Source organism: Phoca vitulina, unplaced genomic scaffold (genome assembly GCF_004348235.1).
Source record: "Phoca vitulina isolate PV1807 unplaced genomic scaffold, GSC_HSeal_1.0 scaffold2, whole genome shotgun sequence".
In the NCBI taxonomy this organism is placed as follows: Eukaryota; Metazoa; Chordata; class Mammalia; order Carnivora; family Phocidae; genus Phoca; species Phoca vitulina.
The window spans coordinates 59384381-59411580 of NW_022589705.1; the positions used below are offsets into that span (position 1 = coordinate 59384381).

At 37.5% G+C, this 27200-nt stretch overlaps 1 protein-coding gene and 1 non-coding gene across 2 annotated transcripts in view; one reads left to right on the forward strand and one right to left on the reverse strand.

Annotated features, from left to right (window-relative positions):
* Positions 1 to 27200, reverse strand: part of SCP2 (sterol carrier protein 2) — a 113483-nt gene that overhangs the window by 48723 nt on the left and 37560 nt on the right. The window contains exons 7-11 of the mRNA XM_032428746.1: positions 17403 to 17466; positions 14035 to 14121; positions 12543 to 12693; positions 11202 to 11349; positions 1318 to 1425 (exon numbers count right to left, since the gene is read on the reverse strand). Coding sequence (XP_032284637.1) covers positions 1318 to 1425; positions 11202 to 11349; positions 12543 to 12693; positions 14035 to 14121; positions 17403 to 17466 — 558 coding nt within the window. The remainder of the gene's footprint in view (positions 1 to 1317; positions 1426 to 11201; positions 11350 to 12542; positions 12694 to 14034; positions 14122 to 17402; positions 17467 to 27200) is intronic.
* Positions 22763 to 22894, forward strand: LOC116626968. Its single transcript, XR_004298382.1, has one exon. It is a non-coding gene; the product is annotated as a small nucleolar RNA SNORA63 (small nucleolar RNA).

A 27200-nucleotide genomic window follows, 5' to 3' on the forward strand; every position in this document is an offset into this window, starting at 1 on the left:
CCAGTCAGCAGTAGAGCCACAGTAAAATTCTTCTTCTTTTTTTTTTAAAGATTTTATTTATTTATCTGACAGAGAGAGACACAGTGAGAGAAGGAACACAAGCAGGGGGAGCAACAAGGAGAGGGAGAAGCAGGCTTCCCGCTGAGCAAAGAGCCCGATGCAGGACTCGATCCCAGGACCCTGGGACCACGACCTGAGCTGAAGGCAGACGCTTAATGACTGAGCCACCCAGGCGCCCCTAAAATTCTTATTTCATAACTTTTAGTCCAGCTCTCTCAAGAGAAAAAAAATTTCCATGTAACATCAACGACATACACAACTATATACAAATAATGTGCTCATTTCAAATTATTCTTATCCAGCAGGTCTAGCAAGATCTCTATTTGGAAACATTTTAAGTTAAATTGTATACCTATTTGAAAATAATAAAACTTTAAAAATATACATACTAAAGAAGATGTGGTATATATATACAATGGAATATTATGCGGCCATCAAAAGGAATGAGATCTTGCCATTTGCAACGACGTGGATGGAACTGGAGGGTATTATGCTGAGCGAAATAAGTCAAACAGAGAAAGACATGTATCATATGACCTCACTGATATGAGGAATTCTTAATCTCAGGAAACAAACTGAGGGTTGCTGGAGTGGGGGGTGGGGTGGGAGGGATGGGGTGACTGGGTGATGGACACTGGGGAGGGTATGTGTTCTGGTAAGCGCTGTGAATTGTGCAAGACTGTTGAATCTCAGATCTGTACCTCTGAAACAAATAATGCAATATATGTTAAGAAAGAAAAAAAGAAGAAGAAGAATGTAGCAGGAGGGGAAGAATGAAGGGGGGGAAATCGGAGGGGGAGAAGAACCATGAGAGACGATGGACTCTGAAAAACAAACTGAGGGTTCTAGAGGGGAGGGGGGTGGGAGGATGGGTTAGCCTGGTGATGGGTATTGAGGAGGGCACGTTCTGCATGGAGCACTGGGTGTTATGCACAAACAATGAATCATGGAACACTATATCTAAAACTAATGATGTAATGTATGGGGATTAACATAACAATAAAAAAATTTAAAAAAATAACATAAAAATATACATACTGTTGAATTTAGAGTTTCAACTAATTCAAATTCTCATCAGTTATTACTGAAGTACACTACACTTAAAGGAAAATTAAAAATACTATGACTAAACAATCACTTAAAGCACTGGCTACCAGGTTCAGAGAATACAATCTTTCATTCAAATCAATGGCTAAACCATTCATATTTATGTCAAAAATGATAACAAAAAATTAGGAAATCTGTGTGTAGTATTACCTGTAGCTCCCAGTGGATGTCCCTTTGAAATCAATCCGCCACTAGGATTTATGACCCACTTTCCTCCATAAGTATTATCTCCTCTATCAACCAGTCTTCCACCTTGTCCTAAAGAAGGAAAAATAATATTCATGAAGGTTAAAAATAACATTGGGCCAGGGGCGCCTGGGTGGCTCAGTTAAGCATCTCTTTTTTTTTATTTTAAATTTCAGAGAGAGAATGAGAGAGAGCACATGAGAGGGGGGAGGGTCAGAGGGAGAAGCAGACTCCCTGCTGAGCAGAGAGCCTGATGTGGGACTCGATCCCGGGACTCCAGTATCATGACCTGAGCCAAAGGCAGTTGCTTAACCAACTGAGCCACCCAGGCGCCCCAAGTGTCTGACTCTTGATCTCAGCTCATGTCTTGATCTCAGGGTTGTGAGTTCAAGCCCCACATTGGGCTCCACACTAGGCATGGAGCCTACTTAAAAAAAAAAAACCACATGGGACCAAATGATATGTTTTGTTTTGTTTTTTAATTTCAATATAGCCAAGATTTTCTTATAGCAAACATTTCTTAACAGCTCAAACATTAAATTGATATAAGCACTTCTAAAAGTTACATAATAGGGGTGCCTGGGTGGCTCAGTGGGTTAAGCAGCTGACTCTTGATTTCAGCTCATGTCATGATCTCAGGGTTGTGAGATGGAGCCGGCATCAGGCTCCACACTGGGCATGGAACCTGCTTAAGATTCTCTCTCTCCCTCTTCCCCAGCCCCTCCCCCCTTGCTCATGCTCTCTCTCTGAAAAAGAAAAAAGTTACACAAAAAACATTGAGTAATAAAGGTTTATATTTTCAGAAAGTTTCATGCATGAAACAGAGCTCTTATTAGTTCCTAAGAATTCTCTGGCTTCCAAAATTGCTATAACTATAACACAGATTCAGATACCTAAAGAATGAAACTGGATACAATACTATAACTAAAATAATTATATCAGCTTTAAAAATCCACAATATTGCCCAATATATTCATTTCCATTTTTTTAAAAGATTTTATTTATTTACTTGAGAGAGAAAGAGCACAGGGGGGAGGGGCAGAGAGGCAGAGGGAGAAGCAGACTCCCCATTGAGCAGGGAGCCCTATGGATATGGGGCGGGGGGGTGGGAGGGGCACCTCATTCCCAGGACCCTGGGATCATGACCTGAGCCAAAAGCAGATGCTTAACCACCTGAACCACCCAGGTGCCCCCATTTCCATTTTCAATTGCACTGTTATATGTTATATAAACATTCTTAGTAAATGGAGGGTGCAGGGGGTGGGGTAAGGGCAGGGGACATGAAATGAAGGGAAGTGGCTGAAAATATTGTTAAACCATAAATGTAAGCTTAAAAGAAAATGAAAATTACATGCTTGGTGATTTCAACATTCCTATCAATTCTCTGGTGATTCTTCCAGGTGGTTAAAAAGTAAATTAAAATGCATGCATTATATAAAATATTCTTCTATCCATATAATGAAGTGGAATCTCCAAAGAAAGATGATAAAGGTGGTTGTGGTGTTGTTAGAGGTGGCTAATAACTTTAAAGTACTCACTCTGTGTCAGGCCTTGTTCTAATTATTTTCCATATATTTACATAATTTAATTCTTAACCCTGAGAAGTAGGTAGTATCATTCTCATTTTATAGATAAGTAACCAGCCCAAGGCAACAGCAGGGCATTGATCTAGGATTAATTATCAGATAGCCTGGCTCCATAGCCTGTGTTCTTAACCAAATATTTTATTGCCTTTAAAAACCAAAGAGTTGGGGCGTCTGGGTGGCTCAGTTGTTAAGCGCCTGCCTTCGGCTCAGGTCATGATCCCAGGGTCCTGGGATGGAGCCCCGCATCGGGCTCCCTGCCCAGCAGGAAGCCTGCTTCTCCCTCTCCCACTCCCCCTGCTTGTGTTCCCTCTCTCACTGTGTCTCTCTCTGTCAAATAAATAAAATCTTTTAAAAAACAAAACAAACAAACAAAAACAAAGAGTTTCTCCATTGGTAAACTGAAGCACACTAATCACAGAATTTTTTATGACTAATACTTCTTTTTTTTAAAGATTTTATTTTTTTTAATCTTTTATTTTTTTAAGATTTTATTTATTTGATAGAGAGAGACACAGAGGGAGAGGAAACACAAGCAAGGGGAGTGGGAGAGGGAGAAGCAGGCTTCCCGCTGAGCAGGGAGCCCCATGCGGGGCTCGATCCCGGGACCCTGGGATCACGACCTGAGCCGAAGGCAGACGCTTAATGACTGAGCCACCCAGGTGCCCCTAAGATTTTATTTTTAAGTAACCTCCACACCCTACGTAGGGCTCGAACTCACAACCCCAAGATCAAGAGTCACATGCTCCTCTGACTGAGCCAGCCTGGCGTCCCTATGACTAACACTTCTTTTAAATCTAGGTTGTAGATTAAAAACCATCTATTGCAGCATTCTTTTATTTTTTGGTGTGTTTCTGACATAGAACCTGATACAAGGCTCTGGTCATAACAGGTATTCTACCTGCCATCACAGCTTTTAAAACTCCTAAATATTGTTACTGTACCAAGTAATAGCACACTGAACACAAATCAACCCCAGGAAATCAATAATTCACTGCATGTTCTTTTCTATAATATATGCAATCCTATTAAATATCAGAAGATTCCACTGGGAAGTTGTCTTGAGCTCATCAACTAAAAGTGATCCAGAGATAAAAGTACTATAATGACCACTCTTATGTACCACAGATAAGAAAATAAATAGAAAGCAATTATTATGCCTATTCTGTGTCAAAAACTCTGCTCTCATGGAATTTACTTCATTGTCAGAAGAGATGTGAGGAAGAGACAGACAATATGTAAATAAAATATACAGTAGAGTGGTGGTAAGTGCCATAGGGGGGAAAAAGGCAGGAAAGGGGGTAGAGGAAGTGTTGGGACAAAAAAGACAGAGTTGGGGCGCCTGGGTGGCTCAGTTGTTAAGCATCTGCCTTTGGCTCAGGTCATGATTCCAGGGTCCTGGGATCAAGCCCCACATCGGGCTCCCTGCTCAGCGGGAAGCCTGCTTCTCCCTCTCCCACTACCCCTGTTTGTGTTCCCTCTCTCGCTGTGTCTCTGCCAAATAAATAAATAAAATCTTAAAAAAAAAAAAAAGAGGTAAGGAGTTCACATTTTAAACCAAGTGATTGGAGAAGGCTTCCACTGAGAAGGTGACAATTGGTCAAAGACCTAAAGGGAATAAAGAAGCAAATCCTATGGGTATTTGAAGAAAGGCCCTGAGCTAGGAGTAAGCCTAGAATGTTTGAACAAGGCCAATGTAGCTGCCACAAAGTAAAAGAGTCAGAGATGTACATGAAGAAAGCTGGGATGCTGTGAAGAGAATCCCTACCCCTCTGCCCCACATGCAACTGAAACATTCTATAGTGGTTTGCCATTAGGGTATTCATTCAGATAATGTTTTCCTACTAGGAATTACAAACTTTAAATACTTTTTAAACCTTAAAAATATTTAAAAACATATTAAAAGGGTGTGTTAGTCCCTACATTTTTCTTTACTAAAAAAAAAAAAAAAAAAAAAAAAGAGTCAGAGATGTAGAAGTCAGAGAGATGGGAAAGGGGACTAAAGGGGACAGATCACATTTGGCTTTTACTTCTGAATGAGATGAACAGAGGAATGACATTGATCTGCTGTATGCTTTTTTTTTTTTTTTAAGATTTTATTTATCTATTTGACAGAGAGAGTTAGCGAGAGCAGGAACACAAGCAGGGGGAGTGGGAGAGGGAGAAGCAGGCTTCCCGCTGAGCAGAGAGCCTGATGCAGGGCTCGATCCCAGGACCCTGGGATCATGACCTGAGCCGAAGGCAGACGCTTAACCATCTGAGCCACCCAGGCGCCCCTGCTGTATGCTTTTAACAGGATCATTAAAGATTCATTATAGAGAATAGACTGTAAGGAGACCTGGTAGGAGCAGACCAGTTATGAGACTACTATAATAATGTAAATGAGAAATAATGGTGGTCTGGACTAGGCTATTAGTGATAAAGAGTGGTAAGATACAGTTATATTCTGGATATATTTAGAAGGTAGAGTTGATAGCCAATAGGACTTAGAGATGGATTCAATGAGAGCTGCCAGAGAAAGAGAGGAACTGGAGCAACTGTAGGATGGGGAAGACTGAGGAAGGAAGAAGTTTGGGTCACATCAGAAACTCAATTTGGACTTAGGTTTGAGATACTCATGAGATATCTAAAAAACCTCTGAAAATTAGGCAGCTGGACATATGAGTCTAGAGATCAGGGAAGTGGTTTAAGATTGGGATATAATTTTACAAATCATCATTATATGTCAAAATGTATACATATTTAAAACCTTGAAATTGGGTTCCAGTTCTGCTAAGGCAGCATATATTCACTATAGCCTGTGTCTCCTACTGTTTACAACTGAAAACACTGGATAAATACAAAAACAACTATCTGAAGACTCTGAAAAGTAAACAAAAGCAGGGGAATCATGGAGGGAGTTAAAACGTGGAGAAGCCGCTACACAAGGATGAGTTCCAAGTTTTCTCTTTTTAGGCTCTCTTAACAGCTTTGCTCCAAGGGTAAGCAGAGTCCTGGAGCAGACTGGCAGCAGGGCAGCACAGGTAGCTAAAAGTCTAACAAAAACCCCATCTTTCTAACCAGAGAGACCAGGAAAAGAAATCCATACAGGTCAGAGAGTAAGAGTAAGCTCACAGTGGAAAGAGCCAGAGAAGAGGATCCCTTATTTCTGTGTATGGACTTACAAATCTCAGGCTCACTCTTCAGCTAAGCATGAATAGGACAGACCCAAAGCCGCACAGCAAAGGCTTGGAGAACTCAACAGAGACTTTAACCGCGACCCACAGAAGGCAAGACAGAAAGTGTCTGAACACAACTGGGTTGACTGCTTGCTAAAACAAAAACATGAACATTCTCTAGAGGATCTATACAATGTAACAATCACCTGTCCCCAATACAATCCAAAATTAATACAGAAAAGAACCAGGAAAAGGAAAGTGTGACCAGCTCTCAAGGGAAAAAATAATCAACAGATGCAAAACCCGAGAAGCCCCAGATCATAGAATTATCAGACGAAGACAAAAATAACTATTTGGACTATGAGGTAAGGAAAACACAGTAAAAATAAAAAGATATGAGTTCTCAGCAAAGAAATGGAACCTGTGAAATGAGCCAAATGTAAATCTTAGAATTGAAAATGCAATATTTAAAATAAAAAACTCACTCACTACAGATGGGTTCAAGAAGTTTCAAGAAGAAGGCAGAAGAAGGCAGAAGAAGGCAGACGCTTAACAACTGAGCCATCCAGGCGCCCCATGAAAAAACTATTAATAAAATACTTTACATTCTATTTTTCATATTAAGTCTTCAAAATCCAATGTGTACTTCACACAACACATCTCAATTTGGACTAGCCATATTTCAAGGATTCAATGATCACATCTAGTTAATAGCTACTGTATTAGACAGCATAGGTTTAAACACTCCAGTTAAAAGGCAGAAATTGACAAAGGATAAAAAACAATACACTTTGCATATAAAAAATACACCTTATACAAACAGATAAATAACATAAATAGTTGAGAGCAAATGAGTAGAAAAGAATATATCATGCAAATAGTAAGCGTAAGAATACTGGAGTGGCTATTTTATTTATTTATTTTTTTTTGAGAGAGAGAGAGAGAGAGAGAGAGAGAGAGAGAGTGGGTGGGGGAGGGGTAGAGGAAAAGGGAGAGAGAATCTTAAGCAGGCTCCACGCTCAGTGCAGAGCCTGAGATCATGACCTGAGCCGAAATCAAGAGTTGGACCTCAACCGACTAAGCCACCCCGGTGCCTCTGGAGTGGCTATTTTAGTCAGATAAAAGAGACTTCTAAACAAAGAATATAACCAGACATAAAGTAAGATATTTCATAATGAAAAAATGGAAGACATACAACTGTAAATGCACTTGTGCTTTATAACAAAGCCTCAAAATAAATGAAGCAAAAATTGACAGAACTAAAGGGGAAAGAGACAATTCAACAATTAATAGAAGAGATTTTAATACTCCTCTCTCAGTAACTGATAGAGCAAAACAAATAAATCACTAGAGACATAGATCTGAAAATCCTATCAATCATCTCAATTTAATTGACATGTTTAGAACACTACATCTAATAACTGCAGGATCTGCATTATTTTCCAAGTGCATATTTATAGATAAATTCACCAATAATATATACCATATGTTGAGCCATTAGATAAAATTCAGTAAATCTGAAAGGATCAAAATCAAAGTGTATTCTCTGACCACAGCAGAATTAAATTAGAGAGCAATAACAGTAAGATATCCAGGAAAATTCCAAATACCTGGATATTAAATAGCATACTTCTTCTTCTTTTTTTTTTTTTAAATGCATTTGATTTTTATTTATTTGTCAGAGAGAGAGAGCATAAGCAGGGGGAGCAGCAGAGGGAGAGAGAGAAGCAGGCTCCTCACTGAGCAAGGAGCCCAATGTGGGACTCGATCCCAGCACCCTGGGATCATGACCTGAGCCGAAGGCAGACGCTTAACGACTGAGCCACCCAGGCGTCCCTAAATAGCACACTTCTAAATAATTTACAGGTCAAAGACAAAATTATAAGAAACATTAAAAATGTTTTGAACTGGGGATGCCTGGTGGCTCAGTCGGTTAAACATCTGCCTTGGGCTGAGTCATAATTCCAGGGTCCTGGGATCGAGTTTCACGATGGGCTCCTTGCTCAGCGGGAGCCTGCTTCTCCCTCTGCCTGCCGCTCCCCCTGCTTGTGCTCTCTCTTTCTCTGATAAATAAAATCTTTAAAAAGTATATTTTGAGCTGAATAATGATGAAATATATTGAATTTTATGGAAGGTAGCTAAAATACTACTTAGAGGAAAGCATACAGCTTTAAATACTTATATGAGAAAAGGAGAAAGATCTAAAATAAATGACCTAAGGTTCTCCTGCAAGAAACTTAAAAGAAGAAAACCAAAGTAAACCCAAAGTAAGTTAAAGGAAGGAAAAAAAAAAAGAGCAGAAATCAATGAAATGGAAAAATAGACGATAAAGAAAATTAACAAAGCCAAAGCTGAATCTTGTTAAAGCTCAACAAAACTGACAAACATCTAGCTAGACAGATCAAGAAAAAAAAGGAGAAAGAACACCAATCACCAATACAAGGAATAAAAAAGAAGTTATCACCATAGATCCTATAGACATTAAAAGAATAATAAAAGAGTACTTTGCACAAATTTCAGCCAATAAATTTGACACAATGAAATGGGTAAATTTCTTTAAAAATATAACTTACAAAAATTGATAGACCCTGGAAGAAACAGAAAATCTGAATAGGCCCATCTCTATTAACCAATTTTCACTTATCAAAAACTTTCCCAAAAAGAAACCTGAAAAGCACTTGATTATACTGGTAAATTCTATGAAACAGTCAAGGAAGAACTAACACTAATCTTACACAAACTTTTTCAGAAAATACAGAATGAATGGTCACTGCTCAATTTGTTTTCTGAGACCAGCATAACTTTAATACCAAAACCAGGGAAAGAAGAAAACTACAGACTTTCTCTGTCTGACTTATTTCATTTAGCATAATACCCTCTACATCTATCCATGTTGTCACAAATGGCAAGATCTCATTCTTTTTTTATGGCTGAGTAATATTCCATTGTGTTTATTTACACAGAAACCCCCTCCCCACACACACACCCCCGCGCACGTGCGTGCACACACACACACACACACACACACACACACATCCCCTGCATCTTTATCCAGTCATCTATTGATGGACACAGGCTGCTCCCATATTGTGGCTGTAGTAACTAACACTGCAATAAACATGGGGTGCAAATATCTTTTCAAATTAGTGTTTTTGCTTTCTTTGGATAAATATCTAGTAGTGGAATTACTGGATTGTATGATATTTCTATTTTTTAATTTTTTGAGGAACTTCCATACTGTCTCCACAGTGATTGTACCAATTTACATTCCTATCAAAAGTGCATGAGTGTTCCCTTTTCTCTACATCCTTGCCAACACTTATTTTTTATCTTTTTGATATTTGCTATTTTGACTAATTGTGATTTTAATTTACATTTCCCTGATGATTACTGATGTTCAGCATCTTTTTATGTATCTGTTAGCCATCTGCATGTTTTCTTTGGAAAAATGTTTATTCAGGTCCTCTGCTCATTTTTCAATTGGATTATTTGGGGGTTTTGATGTTGAGTTGTATAAGTTCTTTATATATTTTGGATATTTAACCCCTTATCAGATATATCATTTGCAAATATCTTCTCCCATCCAGAAGTTGCCATTTTGTTTTGTTGATGGTTCCCTTTGCTTAATTGTGGTGTAGTCTCAATAGTTTATTGTTGCTTTTGTTTCTCTTCCCTGAGGAGACATATCCATAAAAATATTGCTAAGGCTAATGTGTCCAAGAGATTACTGCCTTTGTTTTCTTTTAAAAGATTTATGGTTTCAGGTCTCAACTTTAGGTCTTTAATCCATTTTGAGTTTATTTCTCTGTATGGTATAAGACAGTGGTTCAGTTTTCCCAGCACTACTTATCTAAGAAACTGTCTTTTCCCATTATATGTTGTAGATTAATTGACCATACAAGTGTGAGTTTATTTCTGGGCTCTCTTGTTCAGTGATCTATATGCCTATTTTTCTGCCAATACCATACTGCTTTGATTACTATAACTTTGTAGTATATCTTGAAATCTGAGACTGTGATACCTCCAGCTTTGTTCTTCTTTCTCAAGACTGTTTTGGCTATTTGGAGTCTTTTGTGGTTCTATACAAATTTTAGGAATATCTGTTCTAGTTCTGTGAAAAACACTATTGGTATTTTGATAAGGATTGCATTGGATCTACAGATTTCTTCAGGTAGTATGAATATTTTGACAATATTAATTCTTCCAATCCATGAGCATGGTATATCTCTTCGGTTGTTTGTGTCATCTTCAATTTCTTTCATCTATGTCTTATAGTTTTCAGAGTATAAAACACTTTCATCTCCTTGGTTAAATTTATTCCTAGGTATTTTATTCTTTTTGGTATAATTTAAATGGAATTGTTTCCTTAATTTCTATTTCTGCTACTTCATTATGAGGGTATAGAAATGAAACAGATTTCTGTATATTAATTTTGTATCCTGCAACTTTCCTGAATTCATTTATCAGTTCTAATAGTTTTTCTTTAGTGGGGTCTTTAGAGTATTCTATATATAGTATCATGTCATTTGCAAATAGTGACAATTTTACTTCTTCCTTACCAATCTGGATGTCTTTTATTTCTTTTTCTTATCTGATTGCTGCAGGACACACAATACTCTTTTCAGTGGCTGAAATGTTTAAAACTGTTGGTGAGGATGTGAAGCAACTAAAACTCTCATACACTACTGATATTAATGAAAAATAATACAACCACTTTGGAAATGAAAAGAAAAAAAATCCTCCAGATCTCAACAACCAGTTTTTCTATTTTCCTTTCTGCAAGTACTTATTCAAACACAATATGAAATATTTGGAATTACCTATGTAATTTTTATCCTTTTTTTTTTTTTACTTAATGGTTCATAATAAGTACCCCTGATTTACATAATACAAATTATTTGTATAATCTGTTATCTCAGTGTTGGTATTGTCCAAGACTACATGTTCTAAAAAGTCTAGTATCAAGATAGCTTACATTCACTTTGCACAGTACGGCAGAGCCAACATGGAGGTAAAAGCAATTAGTGAATTCCTCTTTTTAATGGCAAAAATGAAATTTCCTCAGTGAAATTTACTAAGTTAATCTGCATCTCACCAAAGATATTACCTTCTGGACAGAGTCCCAGGGCTTCATAAGTAAGGAGTTCATTGACAGAAAAGCAATCATGAAGTTCTATAACATCAATATCATTTGGTCTCAGGCCAGATTTCTCATAGCACTTTCTGGCAGCTTCTTTACTCATATCAAAGCCAACCTAAAACCAAAACCACATATAAATGAATTAAGGGCATCAAAACTGGGACTTTTATATAAGATTCATAAGAGATTAATATGTATAACCTTTAATAGCTGAAAATTGAATGCACATATTGAAATCTCAGTTGATTCTATATTACACAGAAAGTCAAAATAAAAGAATACTCAGAATGGAGAATGTACATATTAAATTCTGTACTATAAAGAACAGAATTTTAAATAAGATATATAAAAAGGACTTATAATTCCTCGGGCCATATCTTGTGCAGTTATAAAAACTCTTATCAAACCACAGTATGTTGTTGTGGTAAATAGATTGGAAGAGATAGATCAATAGATCATTATGACTCAGATACACTAAAAACTATGAGGAATTTCTACATGAAAATAAACAATCTTCATTTAAAAAAATCATACAGGATACCATTTTTCCAAATCCTTGCTCTTAACACCCCTTTGCCCTCAGATAATAACAAGTCAACTTTTCTCCAAGGAATAAAATTGTGGTGTAAATGTACTGTACTCAGAAAACCTGAGACGTTCTACCTCAGCCACATCCCAGCTTTGTGATCTTGGGCAAGTTATAGAGACATTTTCAAATTCAAAGCATTGTTGCAATATCATTTTGTAAACTCTAATTACCTTTTGATTATTATATATGTGCATATATATGCACCTTTGCATTTCTTTAATATGTATGTGTGTATCTTCAAATATTCAACTAACTCTAGGTCTGAATTCTCATTTTTTTAACTTCCTCCATATTTATTCAATCTTTAATCAGCATTTTTAAAGTGCTAAGGGTCAAGAAAGTTCCCTGAAAATATCCTTGTTTTTCCCTCAGCTGTGTAAGAAAGGAGCTCTGGGCATATCCAGTCAACTCAAAAAGAGAAAAGCCCACCAAAATAGCACGTTTAGTTAGTTAAAAATGCATGCGTGGCTCTATCACAAGAAGCATATGTTCTCATCAGTTTTTTTCCCTTAACAGATTCTTAAGGATGGGTTATAATACTAAATTTTCTGGACTGATTTTTTTTTCAAGTAAATAACTTCTAGAGCGAATGACAACATGATGTCACCTTAAAATTTTTAAACAGAAATCCCTCAATTGATAGATAAAATAGAATCTCAGACATACCCTATATGTTGGCTAATTGAACTTAATTTTTAAAAAAAGAATCTCAGACATACCATTTTAATAATGCTTTTCTCTTCAAATGAGCTTGGCAAATCAGTTACCATCTCTTGTGCCAAAATTTCCACAGCTTTGGATTCCAGGCCATACTTCCGTACAAATATTTCACTAGCCAAAATTGCCGCTGCAGCACCATCTGAAGTGGGACTAAGAGGAGGTAAAAACAATTATTTACACCCAGTCTACCTCTATCCTAGGATTATAGACTAGGAGTTCTTTCTATGTGGAAAGAAAAACTGAGGATGTTTGTTAGTCATTGCACTGTCTTCATTGTGAAATCTACAGTTAAAAATTATACATGCTTCCCACTTGAGGACTGAACCTCTATCAGAACTTAAATACTATCAGTCACTGCTTGGTCTCTAAGAGTCTCTCCCAAAAAGTTCTCATTGCAAAGAACCCTGGATTAGCCTCTGCCGATGCATAAGGCATCTCAGAGTGACTTCCGAGGAGTCCACAGGTTATTCCTATCCTAGTACAATAAAAATTCCACTATAGGCCTAATTAGCTCCAGCTTTGCTGTTTCCCAAATAACCAGTCATGGAATCCTTTTGAAAACTGGGAAAAGATAGGATACAGATACCAGAAAGTCCAAACCAGAAAGTGGTTTAGTTAAGACTTTGGTGATCTCCTCAAAATAGCTCTTTTCCTTATAGCAAGCTGTAAAGGAAAGTGGCAGACACAAAAAGCCTTCTCTGAGTTCAGCTGGATTTATAAATGGGCAGACCTTCATATTGCAACAGATAAAAGCTGACTCCGTTTGTTCACTTGCATCCTAGCCAGTATCTTCCAGGAGAAAGATATTGTTGAGCAATTTTCAAGATGCAACTATTACCATTATTAGAGCTATTTTCTCTTGTTTTTCATTTTTCTTGTTTCACATTTACTCTTAGTTACTATAATTGAGTAACATTTCCTAAGGTAGAAGCATACAGCAGAGAAAACAAAATGCTTAAGGGAGAAACTCTGGACTCCACTGGCCTCCTAAGCCACATTTACATGAATAAAATACAATTTTTAAAAAGTAGGTAGAACTCATGAAAGAAGGAAATAAAATACAGAATTTTCCAAGAGAAAAGACAGTCTGTCTCTAGATATGAATAAGAAGTACAGGTCCTCCCTCCAGAGTGAGGACACATTAGCAGGAGTGCTGCAGAAGCAGATACAGATACAGATTTACCCAGACACAAAGCCTAAGGTTTACCTAAGGCGGGGGGGGAGGGAGCAATTATTTTTCTCTATTAAATATTAAAATGTGGGGGCACCTTGGTGGCTCAGTCAGTTGAGCATCCGACTCTTGGTTTCAGCTCAGGTCATGATTTCATGGGTCGTGGGATCCAGCCCCACACTGGGCTCCGCACTCAGCAGGGAGCCTGCTTGAAGATTCTCTCTCTCTGCAATCTCCCATCCCCCCACTCTCTCAAATAAATAAATAAATCTTTTTTAAAAATAAATGAATAAATAAATATTAAAATGTGGTTTTCTTACCAACATTGTAAGACAGTCAAATAATCAAAAACTTCTCGAGATGTCATCACTTCGTCTAAACTGTATTCCTGTTGGAACTGGGAATGCCTAAGTACAAAATAAGTAGTTATAGAATAGGAGGTAGCAATAACAATTTTGTTGAAAATATTCTGATCCAAAAGTCAGAGAATAATATGTAAATATTGTTTTTACAACCAAAAGACAGGCTTTTATGAAGTTTCAACCTTTAATATAAGTTGTTTAAATTGAAGTTTTTTAAAAATCTAATCTCCAAAATACCATATGCTGTATAATAAAAAATTTGTCTAATCTTTGTCCTGGGTTCCTAGCATAGAGCTTCTAAAACCCTTGCAATTTTCTGAGTTATAGGAGTGTCTCTGTTATGCTAATAGGGTGACTCATAGTGGGCCCCTTGTTAACTGGGGAGGGGAAGAGGGAAGGCAAGGGGCTGGTCACCCAGAAACACCAACCATGTGAATACAGGATTAGGACTCTTGAGTCACTTTGACCGCTGAGGAGAAGGGAGGGGGCTGGAGATTGAGTTCAGTCATGTGGCCAATGATTTAATCAAGTATGCCTGCATAATAAAGCCCCAATTAAAAACTCTGGACACTGAAGCTTGCTGGAGCTTCCTGGTTGGTGAGTACCTTCATATATCAGGAGATTGATGTGTCCCGACTCCATGGGAAGAGGGTACAGAAACTCAGCTTTAGGAATTCTCTCAGACATTGCCCTATGTGCCTCTTTATTTGGCTGTTCCTGAGTTGTATCCTTTATAATAATACTGTAATCATAAGTATAACACTTTCCTGAGTTCTGCGAGTAACTCTAGTGAATTATCAAACGTGAGTGATCATGGAAACCCCTGAATTTACAGTCAGTTGGTCAGAAGTACAGGTGGCCTGGGGACCCTACTTGTGGCTGCCATCTTAAGTGAGGGCAGTCTTGTGGAGGACTAAGTCCTTAATTCAGGGGGTCTGCATCAACTCGAGTGGTTAGTGACAGAATTGAATTGCAGTACACCTAGTAGGTGTCAGATCAGTTGGGGGTTAAAATAGGATACCATTTTTTTTCCCCTGGAGAATTACTAAATACTAGTTCCTTAAAAGCAAAACAAGGGTACCTGGGTGGCTCAGTCGGTTAAGCGTCTGCCTTCAGCTCAGGTCATTATCCCAGGGTCCTGGGATTGAGCCCCATGTCAGGCTCCTGCTCAGCAGGGAGTCTGCCTCTCCCTCTCCCTCTGCCCCTCCATCCCTCTCATGCTCTATCTCTATCTCTCCCTCTCAAATAAATAAATAAAATATTTTTAAAAATAAAAAAATAAAAATAAAATCAGATGGTTTCAGAAACTGCTCTGGCACAAATAGCAGAAACAGCAGACACCACAAAGGAGATTCTAAAAGCAAATTTCAACTGGTATGGAAATTAATAAGCAATTCAAATGTTTAGAAATAAAGCCCATGTAACTTAGATCTGTATACTAGTATCTGTACCTCTGCTTCTAAAGTTAACTTTGACCATCACCAACTTCCAAAAACACCTAATTTGTGCCAGATCCTGTGCTAGGCTCATGGGACATGGGTATGTCCCATGGGTCCTTACCCTCAAGGAATTCAGTCTGAATCTGTGCCAAACAAATATAATATGATAAATATGATGACAGAGATGTTATACAGGGGGGCACCTGGGTGGCTCAGTCAGTTAAGCATATGACTCTTGGTTTTGGCTCAGGTCATGATCTCAAGGTCGTGGGATCAAGCCCTGCATTGGGCTCTGAGCTCAGCAAGGAGTCTGCTAAAGTTTCTCCCTCTCCCTCCACCCCTCCCTGTACTTGTTTTCTCTCTCTCTCTAATAAGTAAATAAATCTTAAAAAAAAAAAAAGATGTTAAGAGAAGTAATGACATTTGGGTTGGGGATTGATGGGTAAGTAGATATTCACCAAGCAAAAGAAAGGCAAAAGGATATTCCAAGGAGAGCTAACAGCCTAAGTAAAAACACAAAAGTGAGTATTATATACTATACTTGGGGGGAAAAAAGTAATCTGGTGAGGCTAGAGATTGGGAATAGCCAGAAAGTGGCAGGAAATAAGACTGGCAAAGTAGAGTGGGCCAAATTATAACGATCTTATTATCTCATATGAAGGAATTTGTATTTTATCATATAAGTAATGAAAATTCACTAAAGCTTTTGCAATACCTTTACATCTTTCATAAAATATCCTTTGATCTAGGGCATGGGATTAGATATTACTTGTTAATTAAGTATGCCCTGAACTCAAATATCAATTTAAAATTAGGAGAATCAGGAGAACTAGCAGTAGCATGAAATATTAGAAATATGTGGTAATGATCCATTTGTGGTATAAAATATTTCTTGTCATGGTTTTATTAGTAAATATGACAAAATTTGTTTAATAGTTCAGAAACAATTTACTGAGCACCTATCATGTTCCAAGATCTCTGCTAAGCATTAAGATCAGGAAGGGATGGCTCTGGTCCTCAAGGAGTTTACAATCTAGTAGGAGGAAATATAAACATTATTTTACCACTACTTAGAATGATCCTGTGCAAGTTGCTTCATTTCTGTAAACCTCGTTTTCCTTATCTATAAAATGAGAATAAAAATACCTACCTTATAGGGTCCTTGAGAGGATTCAATCAAAATGTACATAAAAATACCTAGCACAGTGACACACAGTTGGCATTTAATAAAGCTAGTTATTACTCTCTTATTGCCTAGTGGTATTGCTTTTGTAGAGATTAATTCAATTGCCAGTGAACCAATTTTATTCAGCAACCATTAAGTACATGCTTTAAGCCCGGCATTGCAGTAGGCACGAGGGATTCAAAGATGAATGATCTGACAAGATGTAATTTTACTTCAGATCATTTAGGATATAATAATCATATTATTCTACCAGAATAAGAGTTAATGATACTGACATAACTAAAACACATTACTAAAGTAATACAAATATTTAATAGAAAGTAATTAAAATGGCTACTAATAGGCATTTTATGAACACTTTAAGAAAAGTTTTAAGGAATGGTTTAAAATGGTCACTGGTTATTTTCAACCAAAATTATCACAAAAATTTCAATACTGCAGTTGCAATGTATGACCAATTACATCTTTAACAACAACCATTCACACTCTTTTGTAAACTTAAATGGCATCCTAAATACAAACAGACCCAAAACTAAAACTGTAGTCAAAAGTTTACTTGGGCCAAGCCTTTTATCTGAAAGACAATAAAACATTCTAGTTAATATCTTTGAGGTCTTGCATTTACCTTTCAAGTATAAAGTTATATATTACATAGCAGGATAACCCAGATTTTCACTATTTCATATTTCCAAAATACTTACGGGTTATTAACTGAATGTTTATGATTTTTCCATCCAATTTTTGCAAACTGTTCAACTTTTGTTCCTGTAGAGAAACCAAACATCTATTAGTGGGTCAATGCCTTCCTATTGCTTATTAACAAACGTTGCAATGGTACTCAGTGTCCTGCCAAATATTTCTACCTTTTCCCTGGTACACATTATCAGTACTGACAACTTCAACACTGATCCCTCACATAAATACTTCTTTAATTAAACTTGAGTATAGTTGAATCCACTAATAAGCATATGACATGAAAATAGTTCAAACTGGCCAATTCTACCTAGTATAACTAGAGTCCAATTTCAAAAAACAGAAAATATAGCCTGGGATTAACAGTGGATATAAGGCAGGAAAGCAATGCCAGAAATTTTTCAAGGAGTCTGCCAAAGCATCCCAATGCCCCTAGATTAAGTGAATTTTACAACTCACACCCTCCAGGACCTGATCCTTCTCCTTCCTTATGATAAGGCAAAAGGGTCTTCAGGAAAGTTATAGCATAACAAGAAATATGTATGTTTTTAAATTCCTTAACAGAAAGCTTAAAGATTAGTGTCAGGAAAACAAAAGCATACATTAAGAAAGTAAAATATGAAAAAAATTTTTACTACTTTTTTTTAAAAGATTTTGTATTTATTCAATTGAGAGAGAGAGCACGAGCGAGAGAGAGCAAGAGCGCGAGCAGGGAGCAGGGTCTGAGGGAGAGGGAAAAGCAGACTCCCCACTGAGCAGGGAGCCCAACCCGGAGCTCGATCCCAAGACCTCAGGTTCATGACCTGAGCTGAAGGCAGATGCTTAACCAACTGAGCCACCCAAGCGCCCCCCCGCCTCTTTTTTTACTACTTTTAAAAAGACAAAGCAGCATAAGATAGGTTTTGAATCCTGCTTTAGAGCCAGAAAGGCCAAGGATGGAAAAAGTCCACTGATAGGAGCTGATAATGTTACGTTAATGCATGGCACAGGAAAATGAAGAGTTCCCATTTCTGCTTCATCTCTATCTCCTCTGTCAGGAGGATGATCTTCAGAGCAGAAATGACATACATATAATTCAGCAAATCTTAAAGAAAGTAGAGTCCATATTAGTGATCTCATATCAATAAGAGTGATGATCAGGAGGCAGCCAATATGGATTTAGTAAGAACAAGCCATAGTAGATTTATATCTTTTTTTGATTGGTTTGACTGGTAGATCAGATGAAACACGGTATCTGTATATCAGCAAGAAAATTAAAATTCTTAGGACATCTTTTGGGACAAGGTAAGGAAATACTAGAGTGTGGGTTTTGGTTTTTCTTTTGTTTGGGGGGAGCACTTTGATGTTACTAAAAAATGAGGGGGGACACCTGGGTGGCTCAGTTGGTTAAACGTCTGCCTTCGGCTCAGGTCATGATCCCAGGGTCCTAGGATCGAGTTCCGTATGGGGCTCCCTGCTCAGCAGGGAGCCTGCTTCTCCCTCTGCCTGCAGCTCCCCTTGCTTGTGCTCGCTCTCTCTCTCTGACAAATGAATAAAATCTTTTAAAAAAATAAAAATTAAATAAAAATTTAAAAATTAGGGTTCTTCCGTCAAATAAGTTTAGATAATACTGGGTTAAACAAGTTAAACATACTTCTTTATAGCAAGACATTCAGAGCCTTTATTATTATTACATGTGTATTATGTCTAAAAGGGGGTTAAAGGGGGACACCTGGGTGGCTCAGTCAGTTAAGTGTCTACCCTCGGCTCAGGTCATGATCCCAGAGTCCTGGGATTGAGTCCTGCATCAGGCTCCCTGCTCAATGGGGAGTCTGCTTCTCCCTCTGCCCCTCCCCTATACGCATGCTCGCTCTCTCTCTCTCAAAAATAAATTAAAAAAATCTTTAAAAATAAAATAAAATTAAAAAATAAAACTACCACCGGGAAGAGAAAGACTCCCCCACAAATGTGAAAATACTGAACAATATTACTGCAGATCAAAGCATGACTGCAGGAAGGGTCTGAAAAGTACAGCAAATTCAAGGTGGTAATCTTTGAAAAGCATAGCTCTGGGAGAAAAAAAGGGGGCAAAAAGAAAGGGAAAGGTGTCCTTTGGTAGCTGGATAGTGAAAGAGGAAAGAAGCAAAAGGGGAAATCTTTAGGGTCCTGCAAGACAAAAAAGAGGGAGAGAGAAATCAGAGGACACACAACCCATCTTTCAAAAAAAATCCACTACAGATATAAGACATTACTACACTGACATAAGAGGGAGCCATAGAACCAGGAATCACCCCAAATCACAATGCAATAAAAAACTAAAAATTATTAATAAATTCAAAAAATTAAGAGGCGCCTGGGTGGCTCAGTTGGTTAAGCGTCTGACTTGATTTTGGCTGAGGTCATGATCTCAGCATTGTGATATTGAGCCTCATATTGGGCTCCAAGTTGGGCATGGAGCCTGCTTAAGATTCTCTCTCCCCACCTCCCTCTGCCCCTCCCCACCCCCACCACTCATGCGTGTGTCCACACATGCTCTCTCTCTCTAAATAAATAAATAAAATAAAGTAAAATAAAATAAAATGAAATAAAATAAGATAAAAGTACATCTAGAAATTTAAAAAATATTTCCATGAAACAACTCTTACGTAAAAAAAATTTAAGGAAATGCAAATGGAAATTATAAAACTTCTGTGAAAAATGATACTGAAAACACCTCATATCACAATCAATGTGATAAGTTTAAAACAGTAAACAGGAAAATACATAGCACTGAACACAGAAAGAATGATAAAATGTAATATTATTCAGCAATGAAGAGGAATAATGTTCTAATACATGCTACTCATGAATGAACTGTGAAGACATTATACTAAGTGAAAGAATCCAGTCACAAAAGTCCACATATTATGATTCCATTTAAATGAAATGTTCAGAATATGCAAATCCATAAAAACAGAAAGCAGACAGTGGTTGCCAAGGAGGAGAGGAGAGGGAGAGGGTAATGGAGAGGACCGCTAATGGGTATGGGGTTTCCTTTTGGGGTGATGAAAATGTTATGAAATTAGGTAGTGGCAATGGTTGCACAACTCTGAATATAGTAAAAATCACTGAATTGTACACTTTAAAAGAGTGACTTTTATGGGATGTGAATTATATCTCAATAAAGTTGTCATTAAAAAGAAAGAAAATGTATTAAATTTCCAACTCAAAAACTAGAAAAACAACAACTGAAGTAAACTAAAAGAAAGCACAAAGAAGATAAAAGCAGAAATTAATTTGGCAAAGAATAAAAAGAGCAGACATAATCAAGATCCTGTTATTTTGAAAAATTTAACAAATAAACTACTACTAATTTAAAAGGAAAGCAGGAATACACAAAAATAAGAAATAACAAGAGAGGGGCACCTGGGAGGCTCAGCTGGTTGAGCATCTGACTCGGTTTCAGCTCAGGTCGTGATCTCGGAGTCTTGGGATCGAGCCCCAAGACAGGCTCACCACTCAGTGGGGAGTCTGCTTGAGATTCTCTCCCTCTTCCTCTGCCCCTCCCCCTGCTCATGCTCACGCACTCTCTCTATCTCTCTCTCAAATAAATAAATAAATCTTTAAAAAAATAACAAGAGGGAAATACCATTGATAGAAATAAGTTTTAAAGTTGTAAAAGACTACTTTTCAGACTTCTATACAAAGATTTGGAAATCTAAATGAAATGGATAATTTCCTAGAGATATATAGACTGCCCAAAACGACCTCACTAAAGATAAGATGTTCAAACATAAAGAAATATATAAATTACCAAGCAACTACCAAAAAGAAAAAACGAGAAAGAAAAACAGGCCGAGATGTTTTCACAGGGAATTCTACCAAACCTACAAAGATCAGGTAGTCCCAATACTCCACAAATTGTATCAGAGCATTAAAAGTAAAGAAAGGCTTCCTATTTCTTTTTATAAAGCAGGTATAAAATTAATACAACTTGGTATTAAAACAAGGAAAAAAGAAAAGGAAAAAGATAAGGAAAAAAGCAGGAAAAAAAGAAAATTATACATCAATATCACTTATGAATATTGATTTAAAGTACTAAATAAAATAGTGACAGAATCTAACCCCCCACTAAAAAAAAAAAAAAATCAATACATCATGACCAAGTGGCATTCATTCCAGAAATGCAAAGTTGGTTCAATATCAGCAATCCATTAATAAAATATTCTAATAACAGATCTAAATGAGGGACATAATGCAATTAATTCAACAGATGCTGGAAAAAGCCTTTAACAAAATACAATTTCCCATTCCTGAAAGATAAGAAAAAAAAAACTCAAGAAAACAACTGACAAATACTTTCTGAACACAACAAAATTATATATATATAAAAGATCCTGAAGCCAGCAGCCAGAATCTTACTTAATGGGATAATAACATCCCCCATAATGGATTGTTATGAGAATTGAATAAGACAATATAGGTATGGGAATTCATTCAACAAATATTTATTGAGTATTTACATATGCTAGGGACTGTAGAAGAGAAAGGAAAAAACAAACAAAACAATTTTCTTCTGTCTAGATTACATGCCAAGCACTGTACTAAGCTGGGTATATTGAAAGTAAATAAAACAGACAGGGATCCTGCTTTCATGGAGTTTACAGAATAATGAGGAAGACAAAAATTAAACAAATAAAACCACACACAAAATATATATGAATATAAACAGTGCTAGATGCTATGAAGGAAAGCAATAGGGGGCTATCTATGAACGAGAATAACAGGAGGGACCTACTTCAATTTGAATGGTCAAAGACAGCCTTTCTTTGAAGATTAATTAATTACAGAATACCTGTTTTGTGCCAGGCACTGTTCTCAATAACAGTCAATGAACAGGGAATAAAACAAAAATCAGTGGCCTTATGGAACTTAGATTCTGGCTGGAAGAGACAGTCAGTAAGAAAAAATACATATGCCAGATTTTTATAAGTGTTACATAAAATAGTAAAGCCGGAGACAGAGGATAGGGAGTTCTGGGAAAGAGGGTGATGAAAGAAGCAGATGACAATACTTAAGCAAAACCTGATTGAAATAAGGGAGCTAGCACTGATGAGATCTTAGGGTAGAGCATTCCAGAAGTGGAAAGGGCAAGTCCCTGCCTGAAGTAGGAATGTGCTTATTGTTTTCGAAAACAGAAAGGATAATGTGGCTAGAGTACAATGGTGAAAGAAAAAAAGTGGTAAGAGATGAGGTCAGAAAGCTAAGGAGGGTGGGGGACCAGATTGTGTAGAAGTTTGCAGGCTATAGTAAGACTTCTAAGTTTCAATCTGAACGTGATGAGAGCACATGCAGAGTTTCGAGCAGAGGAGTGAAATGATCTGGCTTATATGTTAAACACACTGCTCTGAAGCAGGATTTAGACTCTAATATAGCTGTTAAGTACTGCGTTGTCCTTCCCCCTGCTCAAAATAAAGTTGTTTCTTAACTATAACTGTCTGCTATACTCCTGTAGCAGCTAGGGATGCTTGGTCTCATACATGTCAATAAAACTAAATATTGATTTGACTGGTGATTCTTGAATTAAAAAACAAAAAACAAAACAGACAAACAAAACACTGCTCTGGCTATAAAGTGAAGATTTGCTGTAGAGATACATAAGCAAAAGCAGAAAAAGTTAGGACTCCTACAATCCAAGTGAGAAATGATGGTGGCTTGCACTATAGTATAAGTGGTAGAAAGGGTAAGAAATGGATATTGAAAAATCAGTGAAAACGTTTGCCAATACAGTGAATGTCAAGTTCAAGTAGAATCAAGAACAGCTTCAAGGTTTTTGGCCAAAGGTCCTAGAAAGATGGAGTTACCATTTATTGAATGGGGAAAACTTCAGGAAGAACAGAGGGAAAAGGGAATTCAGGGAAAGAATTAGGACTTCAGTTTTAGACCTATTAAATTTGAGATGCCTCTTTGACATCCAAGTGGAGATACTTTTGTAAAGTGTTGGATATATGAGACAAGTTTTTTTTGTTTTTTTTTTTCTTTTAAGACCTAAAGGATGGGGGTGCCTGAGTGGCTCAGTCAGTTAAGCATCTGACTCTTGATCTCAGCTCTGGTCTTGATCTCAGGGTTGTGAATTCAAGTCCCATCTTAAAAAAAAAAAAAGGATGAGGACAGCTGACCTTGAAAGAATGGAGTAAAGAGCACTGTAGCCAAAGGGAAGGGAATATGAGATTCTAAGGCAGAAAACAGTTTGGCTTACTGAAGACACTGATAAAAAGGCCAATGTGCTTAAACCCAGGAGACTATACAACCAGAATGAAAACAATAAGAAATTATTTTTTAAAATACACAGTCTCATTATTATACAATAACAAATAATGAATACACATTTTGGTACCTAAATGCTACAGACTGTGTCCCTGACAAAATTCGTATGTTGAAGCCCTAACCCTCAGTGTGACGGTATTTGGAAACAGGACTACTGGGAGGTAATTAGGGTAGACGAGGTCATGAGGGTGAGGCCTTCATGATGAGTTAGTGCCCTTACAATAATCCTTTTAAGAAGGGGAAGAGAAAGATGTTTCCTTCTCTCACTCTGTCTCTCTCATTCTCTTTCTCTCTCCCTGCACCTGCACAAAAGAAGAGGTCATCTGAGTACACATGAATCTGAGTACACATGAAGCGAGGGCAGCCAGCTACAAGCCAAAGGAAAAGACCTCAGAATAAAAGCTATCTTGCACCTTGATCTTGGACTTCCCAGCCTCTAGAACTGTGAGAAATAAATTTTTGTTGTTTGAGCCACCCAGTCTATGATATTTTGTTATAGCAGCCTGAGCAGACTAATATACTGGAATTGGGGTTACACTAAACAAAAAATGTAAAATATGTGGATGGTTTTGGAAACAGGAGGTGGTTATAAGGAAACTGCTAGTGAAAGCCTAAAGTGCCTTAAAGAAACTATTACTAGAAGCCTCCAGATCCTTTGAGGATGCTGTTGGAGAGGGTTTGCAAAATGATAAAACCTTACTGAAGACTAGAAGAAAGGAAATCCTTGCTACAAGAGAAGCAGAAATTATAACACTATTATCTGCAGTTACGTGAAAATTAGATAATAAGGAAAATATTGAAGGTGCCACATGGTTTCTTCTTGGTAAAAATCTATATTGCTATATAGAGGAGAGGGCTATTAACCAAAAAGAATTCAGGACTTGATGATTTTGAAAATTCAAGCTTCTCAAATGGGAAGAGATGCTAAAATTAAGAAATGGCCTTTGAGCAAAGATCAAATCCAGGGCACTGCCAGGAAAAAATGGTCCAAAGATGAGGCCCAGGGTGTGACAATCTTTTGTTAAAGATCTCAGATCAGGGGCGCCTGGGTGGCTCAGCCGTTAAGTGTCTGCCTTCGGCTCAGGTCATGATCCCAGGGTCCTGGGATCGAGCCCTGCATCAGGCTCCCTGCTCCGCGGGAAGCCCGCTTCTCCCTCTCCCACTCCCCCTGATTGTGTTCCCTCTCTCGCTGTGTCTCTCTCTATCAGATAAATAAATAAAATCCTTAAAAAAAATTAAAATTTAAAAAATTAAAAAAAAAAAGATCTCAGATCAAAAGTGATGCCTTAGAATATAGTTCGAACAGAAAAAAAGCCCTCTAAAGAGAAAAGGGCTGCGCCTCACAAATCCTCTCATGATTGATAAGAACTACAAGGAAGCTTAAGAATATTGTCCCTCAGCCATCTCAGAAAAGACCCAAGGAAGGAGAGCTTATCTCAAAGGGATTTGTAGGTATAGCTTTTTGTCTAATGGAGTGACCTAAGATGATTCACAAGAGACCCACAAAATTCTTAAGAATAATCTACAGAGAGCATTCTTGAGTATTAACATTCTATTTTTTACCTCGTAGGTGGTTTTGATCACAGTGAGGAGCTCTGTGAGAATTCACTAAGCTGTATATTTATGTTTTGTGTACTTTTCTGTATTGAGTTTTAATACCCAGCACTGAAAATGTTTTGACTTTAAAAAAAAACTGGGTTCAACCCACTAACTTGATTCCATCATTTCCTAGCAGGTCACAACCCACAGACTGAAAAATCTAGGGTAAGAGCTGTGGTAGTGAAAGGAACTGGAAGGAAGAAACACTGGGAGTCTGCAGTTAGAATTGACAGGACATAATGAGGGACTGGGAGTCTGCAGGTAGAATTGACAGGACATAATGAGGGACTGGAATAGGGGAAAAGGCCGGAGAAGTGTCAAAGATGATTCATGTTTCTGCTTTGAACATCTGAACGGATGGAAGTGCCACTTACTGAGACGAGGAAACTAGAAAAGGAACAAGTTTAAAATTATGGGAGACCAGAATTAAGAGTCTACATCTGAACATGTTAAATTTGGGACGCCTGAGTGGCTCTGTCGGTTAAGCGTCTGCCTTCAGCTCAGGTCATGATCCCAGGGTCCTGGGATCGAGCCCTGGCATTGGGCTCCTTGCTCAGCAGGGAGCCTGCTTCTCCTTCTGCCTGCCGCACCCCCTGCTTGTGCTCTCTCTCTGACCAAAAAAAAAAAAAAAAAAATCTTTAAAAAAATAAAAAATAAAAATGAACATGTTAAATTTGAGATGCCTATTAAAGATACAAGCAGAGATCCAAGATGCCAACTGGATATGGGAGTACAGAGGCCATCACTGGCCCCCCTCTTCCCCTAAGTATATTACTTTGTTTTTTTTTTCCTCACAGGACTAATAATTACCTGAAATTATCTTCATTTTTTTCATATTGTCTGTCCCAAACTAGAAATTTAAGCAAAAATTTCACATCTCATCTGCTTATTGATAGCTTGTGAATGAATGCACTAACATACTTAATTATTTTTCCCTCTTAAATGTCCTTTTAGGTCTGTCTTTGTAGTTTCCTACCACAAAAGAAATGAAATATATTTCCCTATCCCTTGATTCCAAGTTTGCCATGTAACTTGCTTTGGTCAACAGCCTAAGTCTCAAAAGGCTTTACATGTTGCAAATTACTCTCTTGTCCTGCTGTCACCATGAAAAGGACATGCCAGGGCCGGCTCTCTGGTCCCAGGAGGAGGAGAGACATATGACCCTGACAAACAAGAGTGGAACAGAGCTTCCACCAACTTATAGCCATATGATTAACCCAAATAAGGTCTGAGCTCAGCTTAGATGAGCTGATTCCCAATCTACTAACTTGTAAACTATAATAATAAATAATTATTTTTTTAAATCACTGAGTTTTGGCATAGTTTATTACAAAGCAATAGCAAATTGATATACTGCTATATTCCAATGCCTAGAACAGTGCCTAGAATATAATGAGAGCTCAAATAATATTTTAATTGAAAAGGAAATGGACAAGGAATAGCCAAAGAGGTAAGAAAAACCAGGAGAATGAGGTGTCATGAAAGCCAAGAGAAGAATATGTTTCAAGAAGGAAGTGGTCAAAGGGATTAATGGTGCTGAGGTCTGTTAAATTAGGATTAAAATGTATGTACTGGATATGGCAACATGGTGTTCAATGGTAGCCTTGAGAAAGGAGGGAAGCCAGATTGGAATGGACTGAGTTTAAAAATGTAGGAAATAGCTTTAGGAAAGAAAATTCTCCTGGCCAAAAACTGGCAATGCTCCTCCCACCATTCTTCTCTGAAGATTTTTTTCCTTTCTAATTATTTGATCTATCAAACAACCTGGGATATTTTTCCTAGAGAGAATAGGAATGTTGAACTTTTGAGTATAATCATTTCCTTTCTTATCTAATAGTACACAGCAAGGCACTGGTCCAGGGTCACACAATTAAAAAAAAATCCCATCTGCACTATCCCATGCTTTAACTAACTGTCTAAGG